This window comes from Homalodisca vitripennis, unplaced genomic scaffold, assembly GCF_021130785.1.
Source record: "Homalodisca vitripennis isolate AUS2020 unplaced genomic scaffold, UT_GWSS_2.1 ScUCBcl_9506;HRSCAF=18023, whole genome shotgun sequence".
In the NCBI taxonomy this organism is placed as follows: Eukaryota; Metazoa; Arthropoda; class Insecta; order Hemiptera; family Cicadellidae; genus Homalodisca; species Homalodisca vitripennis.
The window spans coordinates 2,710-15,901 of NW_025785617.1; the positions used below are offsets into that span (position 1 = coordinate 2,710).

General features: G+C 34.1%; 1 protein-coding gene across 1 annotated transcript; it reads right to left on the bottom strand.

Moving 5' to 3' along the window:
- Window positions 1-3,694: 3,694 nt before the first annotated feature.
- LOC124374664 (60S ribosomal protein L44-like) lies at window positions 3,695-12,770 on the bottom strand (the record flags this gene model as incomplete). Its single annotated transcript, XM_046832839.1, has 3 exons — window positions 3,695-3,754; window positions 5,435-5,552; window positions 12,597-12,770. Coding segments are annotated over 3 exons (339 nt in total), but the record flags the coding sequence as incomplete, so codon positions are not given.
- Window positions 12,771-13,192: the final 422 nt, after the last annotated feature.

Consider the following 13,192-nt stretch of genomic DNA (forward strand, 5'->3'; position numbering starts at 1 on the left):
CATAAACGTGCATTGGAAGCAGTTAACGTAACATTGCAAGATCTACGTAATGACTCAAAATGTTTTGGAGGCGCAACTATTTTAATGTCTGGGCGATTTCCGCCAAACATTGCCAGTAATTCCCAGATCGACTGCTGCCGACAAAATAAACGCTTGCCTCAAATCATCGAATCTATGGCGCTATGTTAGGAAACTTCAGCTGACAACAAACATGAGAGTTGCATTGCTGAACGATTCATCTGCTGAAGATTTCTCTCTGAGTAATTGTTGACTATCGGTAATGGTTCGAGTAACCATGTCGACGAATCGAGCGGATTGATTTCATTTCCTCGGAATATCTGTAACTTTGTCTCATCGAAAGACGAACTCATCAACAAAGTATTCCCAAACATCATTACTAACCTCAAAAATAATGAATGGTTGAGTGAGCGAGCAATTTTGGCAGCTAAGAATAAAGATGTAGATGACTTAACTTAAACTACATAATTCAGAATGAGATCATTGGTACACTGCATTCTTTCAAATTTGTTGACTGTGTAACAAATGAAGATGATGCCACCAACTATCCAATTGAATGTTTAAACTCCTCTGGATGTACCTTGGCCACAATTTACAACTAAATATTGGTTCCGTAGTAATCATGCTTCGAAACTTATACCAACCAAAACTGACTGTGCAACGGAACAAGTTTAGTGGTAAGTAAATTGATGAACAATTTGATTTACACACCACAATCTCAAAGTTGAGGGAGGAAATTCTCATTCCGAGGATCCCGATGATCCCACCCGACATGCCATTTGAGTTTAAACGGTTTCAATTTCCGATCCGTCTTGCATTCGCCATGACTGTAAATAAGTCACAAGGCCAATCGTTGAAAGTTTGTGGTCTTAATCTCAAAACATCCATGTTTTTCCCGCGGCCAACCAATTAAATGTGGCATGTCCGCGTGGAAGACCATCCGCGTTATTTGTTTTCGCGCCTAATAAAAAAACCAAAAATGTAGCTTATCACAAGGTGCTACAATAAATGGCAAATAAAGAATCATTGAATAATCATATTTTTTTATTTACAATTATCCTAATTTAAAAAGTAAAAAAAATGTGATCATGTGATATTGCCTTTAAGGCGGGACTAAGTTCGCCGGGCCAGCTAGTTATAATTAAATGACAGCACTGCTAATGAACCAGGACAAACAGCTGATTAAAACAATACACTGAAATATGGGTTACTCTTTAATGAACATTTTGATACAGTTTGTTTTGCTACGACAAATAAATAAAAATTTTATTGAGCACCACCCATTAGTACAAAATAACAGCAATGAGCCAGAAATTTCAGCCGTTATTTATTACATGGAACTGATTATTAATTAGCAACTAAGCAACATTAATAACTTGATTGGTATACAGGGTGAGTCTGACCACCTGTGCAGTATTTTACAGCTGTCTTAATAACTGACTTCCACACTTTTTTTATCTCTTTTCTCCATAATTTGGCCTGTCCGAATCCGTTAAAATTATTTTAAATTTTGAAAAATGTCCCTAAAGGGCCCAATTTGGAGGGTAGGGGTGCTTTTTGGGGAATTTTCAAATGTAAACATGGGTCGTGTGATACATCAATTTAAAGATCTAATTACACCAAACATTTTGGCGCAAACAAAAGTTAATTATTTTTTAACCGTATGTACAGGGTGTACCAAAACGTTTTGAAAATAGGACTTTAACCCTTCCACGCGGCAAACGGATATATCCGTTAGGCCTAATTTTTGACTGAAAACGTGGTAAAACGGATATATCATTCAAAAGTCTATTTTGTGTTATTTAATAAATTGTAGTTGCCCTTGGAATCCGCTAGAGTTCAAGGGAAGTGTTGAATACTTGTTCCGAAAAGCAGATGTTACAGTTTGAACCTCATTGGCGCGTCGCAGTGGTGGGAGGGCGTGGCTTTGTCCCTTGTGGCGTGATTTAGCCTTAGTCTGCGGCGAACCATTACGCGGTAAACGGATATATCCTGGCACTTCATATTTTAGTGTTTAACGCTGTTTTGCCATATTTCCTTATTTACTGTTCGTGTTCCTGTTGTATTTATCATTATATTATCTTTTTATTTTTTTATTACTTTATTTGTTGTGTCGTTATAGACCTATATTGTTCTATGCAATGGCGAGTCCTGACGATTTTTTGTAAAATTTGAAAATTTGTTAAAAAATATAGGGGTCTGATTATTTTATGATACTGTATTATTATTATTTATTCCTAATAGCCACCACTAACTAAAAAAAATATTAGAGTTGGTAAAATGTAAAAAGAAATTGTAAAGTTAATTACGCGTTATGAGTCAAAATTGAAAGATAAATTGGGTTAAAATAAAGTACCGTGTGTTACCCTACCTACAATACGGAACAGCTCCAGATTTTTTTCGTAACTTGCTATTGACCTATTTTTCAATGAAATACGTTGGTACGGGCATTTTTCACTGGATTTTCTAAATTTCAAAAATATTCAAAATTTAAGAGTACAGAAAATCCTAACACTCAAAATTCTTAAATAGCAACATATAATAAATTTTATATCAAATAAAAGGTCTTTAAAAAAAAAACATTTTATGTATTTAACTTTTTTCCCTATCTCTTACTGTTTCAGAATGGCAGCCAAAAAACTGAATTACGTATGTCTGTTTACAAAATGTAACAAATTATTTTAAAATTATATGAAATAAAAATATACCCTATAATTTTTAATTTGCTTAATAGCTCTGAATGACCTCTGAACTAGCCATAATCTTACCTTTCACTGATTTTGTTAGTACAGGTGCTCGAATTGTAGTCAGTCATTTGCTAAACACAGTTCTAATCTGGAACTTAAGCTATCTACAGCTCCAACACCTCTTCGTAGCTGATTGAATTTAAAGCATTCCAGATTCGCTGCATCATATCTTCGGGTGTTGTCGGTCGTTAAAACATAAACTAAGTCTTTCAGCCTACCCCATAAGTAAACGTCCATACAGGTCAAATCAGGGGATCTTGAATTTGTCATATTAATGCAAGGGTTTGATCCTTTCTTTGACAACTTTGTTATCTGTATCATCACTGAATAACGTCCTCAAAATATTAAACAAATTTCAGAGTGAAGATATTTTTGGCCTATCCAGTAACACAGTATAAACTATTGTTCCTCTAATCCTTTGCCTATGTTGTAAACCTTTCTCTCGATCTCTGTTACTTTCGTGAATGCTTTAGGTTTTAAAAGTCGGTTCTTTTACATAAAAAGCCAATAATAAATATTGCATTTCAAAACATATGTCTATTTCTGCAGTGCCAGTGTTTTCAAAGGTTATAGAATAGTGAGTTTTGTTCCTGAACCATCTACAGTAACTGTGTATATAAATAACAATTGTAAGCAAATAAAATAGTTCTGCCACCTCTAAAATGATTATTGTAGTATTGATTCTGCACAGGATACCTTTGTAATAAAAGTCTATACATAAAATGAAATGTTTATTTAGGTGAAGAATTACAGTTTGCAAAATCTGGTGCAGCAGATAGTTGGGAAACCCTGGAATGTTTTGATCATCCTTTATATATAAATGTTTTTTCTTAAGTTGAAATACAAATTTTCAATAACAATCTGTATGAACCTTGAGGTAATTACTAGAAATAAAAAGGTTTCAAATAACAAGTACAAGAAAAGTTTATTTAAAAGGACATTTTAATGAATCAACAATACCAAAAAGATTAGAACTGGATCATCTGGCCCTGAAACAAACAATGATATTATTAGTAATATACAAGTGTAATCAAGTAATTATACTTATAATTTTTACTATGTTGGCATAACTTGTAAAAAACAGAATCACATGCAAACTGACTGACCACTGGTTACTTGTACATGTAACATATACACCATGACACAAATAAATATCAAATCAAATCGCTTATTGCTGTTAAGCTAGTACAGGTTACATGTGTAGAGTGCAGTCAGTACAACAAAGTACCTAATTACGTTTTTTATAAAGTTTTATCTGAAGCAGCTTATGACTATTCAATACCTAACTGAGTCTTACAGCAGCAATGTCCAGTTAGTTACAGTTTCTAGTCTTATAATTATTGTAACAATTTCTCTCAAAATGTGACTTGACAAACACAACACTGTAAAAAATAAAGACTATGAAGTGTTAAAATTGTGTATTTTAATGAAAAAAAGATTTACAGTTCTTGATTTGTTTAACCTTACAGTTCTTTTCTGACAAAGGAAAACTTCATGTGCACCACTTCTGTTAACCCAAAGCATAACACAGTAGGTTAGGTGGGGAAAAAGGGGAAAATACGTCATCAACGGAGAATCCAATCCAACACCAAGCTTAAGTTTAGATAAAAGAAAGTGAACCCTACTGAGTTTGGTAACAACCTGATTTTGTATGGGATTGCCAACCAATTTTATTATCAGAAATAAAAGCCCAAAAGTTTGACAGATTTTTCTTTTGACAGTTTAAAATGTTTAAAACTTTATATTTTAGAAACACATTGCCAACTAAAATCATAATTTGGGCTTGTAATGGACAGATACACATAGTGATTTAAACCTCTCAGGATACTAACAGCCATTGCACTCTATATAATAGGTGCTGTTATGCATATTAACAAGATGGATCTACCTACAGGAAGCAGTGTACGTACATACACACAACACCAGACATGCATCACAATACATACTACCCCTTCATCGCACAGCATTGAAAAGAAACCATCCAACATTGTACGTAAACTACACAATGCTCTTCCAGAATCATTTTAAGAATCTATGAGATGGCTTGCAAACCCCTATATGACATGGCAGAATTCTTGGACTTGGTACAATAGCCTCCATGAACATTTTATATGGAACATTTTTATCCAGCATGAGTCTTATCTGTTTTAGCTCCAAAATCTCTATTTTAAAATATGTTTTAAAACCTTAAAAAAATTTGCTTAACTTTCGTTTATGTGAACTGTGACCAATTTCATTTTAATATGTAACTAAAAAATATTTTATAAACCTTAATTTTATTTAACCATTTTATATGGTTTATTACGGTAAAATAAAAAAACTTCAGCATTGAAGAAGAGTTGGACAATAATACTTTTTTCATTATTGATAATAATAACTTTATATTTGTATACACAAATCAAAAACATGTTTAACAATATTGCATAAGGCACAATTATTGTTCTCAAAAAAAACCGGTGGTAAAATAATAACTATAACACACAAACTGGTATAACCAAATTACATAATATATCTGAATAGTTTAATTCAATCTCATTTATCTTCTAAATATGCGAGTGACCGGGTAAAGAAATACCAAGAAGAACCAAGGATTTTACAAATTTACAATCCTTCAATGTTACAAAAAAATTTCAACAAAACTCAAGGATAATAAATATGAGGTTATTTACCTTCCTCTTCTTTATCTCCTCCCAACTCAAAGTGCTTGCAGCGCTTCAGAGGAATCTGTTTCCTGTATTTACAGTCAGTGCACTCCATCCTCAGCACAATCTTCTTGGTGGTTTTAGCCTAAACAGACAGGGTTATACAATTATACATCTCTGATCAGTAGGCGTAACCACAACAGTAGATTTGACAGAATTAGCCCAGATACAGCTGACTAAGGTAACTGTATATTTATATATAACGTAACAGAGGAAGTCCTAATGTACCGTAACTAGACAAATGACCAAGTATGCCTACACATCACTCCTATGATAAAATAGAAAAAATAATAGTAGTAAAATAATGTAGGCAAGCATCTAGAATGTGAGGACTCTAGTCCACACAAGCTGGTAGTTGCCGATGTTCTAGCCACTGGTGCAAATGTCCAACAATATTTACTGTCAGAACCGATCGCCAGTGCTCAAATCTTGATTTATTTTAGTTCAATCAAAATAAGGATGAGCTATAAATAAACTGATTCATTTCTGGAAACCAACATTTTTAAGGAAATTTATAAATATATATAAAAAACGTAACAGAGAAGTCCTAATGTACTGCAACTAGACAAATGACCAAGAATGCCTAGATATCACTCCTATGATAAAATAGTATTAATAATGTAGGCAAGCATCTAGAATGTGAAGACCCTAGTCCACACAAGCTGGTAGTTGCCGATGTTCTAGCACTGGTGCAAATGTCTAATAATATTTACTGTCAGACCGATCGCCAGTGCACAAATCTTGTTTTATTTAGTCCAAGCAAAAACTAAGCTAAAAAATCACTAATGGATTAGGAAATTACTGATTGTTCCTGAATAAGCAAAAAACTAAATTTTGATTCTATGCAGTTTTTTACTTACAGTACTAGGAATGCTTTAAAATGAACCATTTTTATTAAAGAACTAACTGTTTCCCCGCGGCTTCGCACTCGCTTTTTCGTAAGTTTTGCCCCGCGTATGAGCATTTCTGGTTGAAGTAAAATTATATTTCCAACCCCGATGTAGATTTTACCTTGATGTCACGATCAAGAAAATATGTCAAAAATGTATTGTACATGCATAATGTATTTTATTACAAAGTGGTCTACCACTCAACCTTTAAGTTCAACCAAAAATTTAGTTTAGACAAATTATACATCATAACTTAGCGCCTTCAAATAGTGTTTTCACTGTTTTAATATACGTATCTATCTCGTAATTGCAGGTTATAATGTGCAGGCGCTTTGAAAACTTTTCTTCATTTTAATTCGTTTATATTCACGACATAAGCGAATAATTCAGATAATAAACTATCCTATCTTCTAAGTTAGACTAAATTACGGATACATGTGAAATTTGATTGAAATTGGTTCAGTCGTTTTGGAGTTTATTGGCAAACATACATCGTGACTCAAGATTTTTATATATATAAAGATTAGGAAAAATTGAGTTTTCAGTATTACCAGTGACTAAAACAATATAGTTGTTATCTATGTTCAAGCACTTAGTCTAAGTATGTTTATTATATATAATTTCAAGTTAATTGCCATTACACCTACTTATTGATAGGTCAAACGTAATGTAATAGATCAAACTTAGCCAAAATGTAATGCAAAGTAGCTAATCAAAAACCAATTCAAAACAACTACATGACTTTTGGAAAGAACTACACTAATTTATGATTGGCTAACTTATAAATTGCTTGTTTATATTTGGAAACAGGTAAAATTTAATTTTGTTATGAAAAAAATTAGTAACAATACAAATTTACTAAAAGAAAATTAAAATAATACAGCTGTACATGCTTTAATACTAATGACTGTAGGCAAGCATTTAGAATGTGAGGGCCCAAGCCCACACGAGAAGGTTGCTGCCGTTGTTGTAGCACTGTTGCAAAGGTCCAATAACCTATTATTTAATAGTCCCTGTAATCGCAGTGCAAAGGTACTTTCTTGTATAACAGATATTCTACCTACAGATTCCACCATCCTTAGAAAATAACTCACTATAAACAAGTTGAAAAGCCATTTAATAATACAACTGAATGTGCATCTAGAATGTGAAGACCCTAGTCCACACAAGCTGGTAGTTGTCCAACAATATTTACTGTCAGACCCGATCGCCAGTGCACAAATGTTGATTTATTTAGTCCAAGCGAAATAAGGATGAGCTATAAATGAACTGTTTCATATCTGGAAACTAACAGTTTTAAGGAAATATATATTTTATACAGGGTGTTTGAAAAGTATGGGTACGGCTTAATATTTTAAAAACCATAGGAAGATAACATCTATAAACTTTGCACAGTGTCCATATGACTATGTAAATTATTTTTTCTTGCTATATACCATGACATGCCAACCATGGGGGGACGGCCCACAGAGGAAAACATGGAAATCTTAAATTGAAGCATGGGTCGAGTGATACCTCATTTGAAAAGAGCTTACTTAGTAGAGTTGATTGCCGCAAACCGCATCTCAAAAGGTTTATTCAATCAGAAAATGGCGGGTTGTTTTAGGTACAACATTGTGAAGTAACATTATGTGCTGCCATTTTCTGACTGGATCGTCGTATTCTGATGCGGTAGGCGGGCGTTTCCACACTACCACCCAATGTGTTTTAAACTGACTTTTATTAATTAGCAAATTATGTCATTAATTTATAACACAATAAATAAAACTAAAAAACATCGGTATTTATTGTGTTATAAATTCATGACATAATTTGCTAATTAAAAAAAGTTAGTGAAAACACATTGGTTAGTAGAGTGAAACGCCGCCTACCGCATCAGAATACGACGATCCAGTCAGAAATGGCAGCGCATAATGTACTTCACAATGTGTACCTAAAACAACCCGCCATTTCTGATTGGATAAACCTTTTGAGATGCGGTTTGCGGCAATCAACTCTACTAAGTAAGCTCTTTCAAAATGAGGTATCACTCGACCCATGCTTCAATTTAAGATTTTCCATGTTTTCCTCTGTGGGCCGTCCCCCCATGGTTGGCATGTCATAGTAAATAGCAAGAAAAAAATAATTTACATAGTCATATGACATCTGTGCAAAGTTTATAGATGTTATCTCCTATGGTTTTTAAAATATTAAGCCGTACCACATACTTTTTCAAACACCCTGTATATAACGTAACAGAGAAGTCCTAATGTACCGTAACTAGACAAATGACCAAGTATGCCTAACACATCACTCCTATGATAAAATAGTATTAATAATGTAGGCAAGCATCTAGAATGTGAAGACCCTAGTCCACACAAGCTGGTAGTTGCCGATGTTCTAGCACTGGTGCAAATGTCTAACAATATTTACTGTCAGACCGATCGCCAGTGCACAAATCTTGATTTATTTAGTCCAAGCAAAATAAGGATGAGCTATAAATGAACTGATTCATTTCTGGAAACTAACAGTTTTAAGGAAATTTATATTTATATATAACGTAACAGAGAAGTCCTAATGTACCGTAACTAGACAAATGACCAAATATGCCTACACATCACTCCTATGATAAAATAGAAAAAATAAATAGTAGTAAAATAATGTAGGCAAGCATCTAGAAATGTGGAGGACCCTAGTCCACACAAGCTGGTAGTTGCCGATGTTCTAGCACTGGTGCAAATGTCCAACAATATTTACTGTCAGACCGATCGCCAGTGCACAAATCTTGATTTATTTAGTCCAAGCAAAATAAGGATGAGCTATAAATGAACTGATTCATTTCTGGAAACTAACAGTTTTAAGGAAATTTATATTTATATATAACGTAACAGAGAAGTCCTAATGTAACCGTAACTAGACAAATGACCAAGTAATGCCTACACATCACTCCTATGATAAAATAGAAAAAATAATAGTAGTAAAATAATGTAGGCAAGCATCTAGAATGTGAGGACCCTAGTCCACACAAGCTGGTAGTTGCCGATGTTCTAGCAACTGGTGCAAATGTCCAACAATATTTACTGTCAGACCGATCGCCAGTGCACAAATCTTGATTTATTTAGTCCAAGCAAAATAAGGATGAGCTATAAATGAACTGATTCATTTCTGGAAACTAACAGTTTTAAGGAAATTTATATTTATATATAACGTAACAGAGAAGTCCTAATGTACTGCAACTAGACAAATGACCAAGTATGCCTAACACATCACTCCTATGATAAAATAGTATTAATAATGTAGGCAAGCATCTAGAATGTGAAGACCCTAGTCCACACAAGGCTGGTAGTGCCGATGTTCTAGCACTTGAGTGCAAATGTCCAACAATATTTACTGTCAGACCGATCGCCAGTGCATCAATCTGTATCAGGATTCTAACTATTCTTCTTCTTCTTCTAAGGGGCACACCATGAGGCCTACCAGTCTATGATTTCAGCAGTTCTACAAACTACCGAAAACAACTTATCAGGTCCTCCTGGGAAAATTCACCTCCCTTGTCCAAACTACCAGAGATGGCATACCGCTCCCTTACTATTGTATAAGACAATCAAAGAGCAAGTGTTCGGTTGTTTCATCCAGCTCATCACACATCACCTCCTGAAGGATGCAGACTCTATCAATCTTAACCATCACATTCACGGTTCTTTCATGGTACATAGTTATTTCATAGTTGATGTTTTATATAAACATAAAGAATAAAAAGTAAGAAAAATATGACGTTTTACACACGGACTTTCCTATTTCAGTACTAGTGTCACAAATGTTCATCGAGCGCGTGCAGTGGCATATCACTCTGCACTTTCACATCTGTTGCTGGTTGTAGTATGTCAACTCAGCTTGAATACAAGTGTGTTTCGTTTTTCACACGTACCAAAATTGTGAAATTATTTAAAACTTTTCCTGATTTTACTAAGAATGTCGACAATTTGTACAGGAATGGACTGATGCATCTAAAAGATAGGAATTGATTTCAGGTCTTGGCTACGACACAAGCAGTAGGAGGCGGTGTGCGCTTAACAGTACAGTTTGTTAAATAATGACCATAAAAGGGATACAATTTGCTGCTTTAACATACCAGAGCTCTTACTATTAATCAGCCCTTAAGAGCGGTTTAACAAAAGCCATTAACCAATTAATCATGGCAACTCGCAGCAATCGATTCTGGGGCGATTTAGAGTGGTTTCACACAGGCAACAAAACGATGACTGAACAAAGATAAAAATGTGTTGACTGTTGCAGTGAAATCATAGGATCCTTTTATTTATCTTTGGCCAGCCACAAGATACAGAGTCTACTGCAATTCTAGATCCCCTTCCCATTCAGCAGTTGTCTCCCTAAGGAAACTAGAAAATCAATGAAGATTAATTTCTATTTATTATAATGCTTCGCTGTTTCCGTGGTTTAAAGCGACACAGAAGAGATTGAAGAGTGGCAAGACAGTTTAAATTTATCCCATCTTGAGTTCCTTGTTTCTATTCAGTCAGTTTTACCTAATGCTACTGGCCAACGTTAGGAAAGACAACAGAATTTTGAAAAATTATTACCAAATGTCCGAAAAATAATTCAACAAACAAGTGTAGAATATTTAGCTTCTTCCTTAATTCCACAACACAGAACTACATTCTACTTCTATTATAAGCTATTCACAGTTTATGTTGTACATGTAACATGTGTTAACAGTAAAACAATGTTAGTAACATCAAAACTGAAATGAAACACATCTGTAATCAAGCTGAGTTGAGACCCGAGAACCGCCATCAACGTTTTAAGTGCCGAATGCTGGGCCACTGCACATGCTAGTGCCATGTTTTGGCAACTAACAACTGAAATCAGTCACTCCGTGGTGTGAAAGCCACCCATTGTTTGCAACTCTTTAAGTCCAACTGACGAGCACTCAGTGATAGAGAACAAAATACTTAGTTTCCGAATTTTGTGGCCTTTGTGAAAACGGCGTAAGTAGTGTATTAAATCACATTAAGGAGCGGTTCACACAAGTGGGCGAGAGCTTGCCGAACGCAGCTGACCGCAAAGTGCAGGCGCGACAATTACAAACAACCGCCCACCACTACAAGATCGCCGACAGGTGACGTAATAGATATATGAAAGCATCAGAAAGGTTCAGATATGCTGCCAGTCAACTTCAGATTATGGTGCACGCTTCACTCTTCTTAAAATATCAATGTCTGTGTATTCGACTGCACGCTCCACTCTTCTTGAAATATCAATGTCTGTGTATTCGACTGCACGCTCCACTCTTCTTGAAATATCAATGTCTGTGTATTCGACTTGCACGCTCCACTCTTCTTGAAATATCAATGTCTGTGTATTCGACTGCACGCTCCACTCTTCTTGAAATATCAATGTCTGTGTATTCGACTGCACGCTCCACTCTTCTTGAAATATCAATGTCTGTGTATTCGACTGCCACGCTCCACTCTTCTTGAAATATCAATGTCTGTGTATTCGACATAGAACTGTTTGTAAAAGAAATCATGAACAATCCAACCATCTTAGACTACACAATTAATCATGTTTCATAGGAATAAAATATTATTCTGTTTATTAATTATCCGCTAAAAGAAATATTTAATGGTGATCTATTTATAAAGTACTATAATTGCAAAATAAGTTACGATAATAAATTCTTAGATAAACAATTATTCCATAAATATGCATACATTTTTCTAAGATGATCTATCTGATAATAAGTGACAAAAACAAATAAATAAAAATAAATCTGAGTTTTAATTTGGTAGTTAGTCTACAGATACATGAAATTGCCAAATAAAAAAAAAAACAAAGCTGAGCATTATACTAGAAAATGGCGGCAGTTTTTTAAAAGTTTGATGTACATAGTTTTAAATGTCTCTAAAATCCAAAAAAGGATCTCCATTTAAACTTTGTTATCGGATTTGTATTTTCCAAGATTACACGAGTTACTCATTTATAAAAGCCACCCTTTTATCTTGTAAAATAATTTAATAACTATATGTATATACATTAACCACTGCAAACTAACATCTGTATGGATATTGACTTATGAACAAATAAATTGAAAGAAGTTGCCTTTGTGCGCACATATGTATGTGTAAGCATTAACATAAAATACAAGAGTATTAATCTTAGTGGACTTTCAAATCATTTTTGAAGTTTTAATTTTTCAAAACTGGATGTAAAGATACATATATAAGGATAGAGCTTACCTTTTTCCTGAATATAGGTTTTGTTTGGCCACCGTAACCTTGCTGTTTCCTGTCGTAACGTCTCCTACCCTGGGAAGCATGTCGTTCCTTGGACTTCTTGTACTGTGTTACCTTGTGTGGCTTATGGACTTTGCACTTCTTACAAAACGTCCTGCGTTGTTTAGGGACATTCACCTATAAGTAGTTTTTGAAGATTAATAACCTCCTGAATTTATTTACTTACAAAGATCATCTCAAGAATTTTGACTTTTTAAGCCAGTCAATTTATAATAATAATAACCTTTTATTGATTTATTTGGATTAAATATACATATATTTGGGATCATGTACTTTTTTGAGAAACACAAAAAGTTAAAATAAATACTAACGCTCTCTATTTATAGTTTAAAATATATATTAGTACAAAAGATGAATGTTTTCGTTGCGTGTATACTCTCCGTTTTATGGATAAATCAGCAAAATTATTATAGACAGACCATTAATGAAAATTTGTATGAGTAAGATATAATCGTAATTTTCTATACGGAGAAAGGTTAATAAGCTAATGCCCATTAACTGGTAACTACACCACCAAGGCGGCACTGAAAAAAATAGCC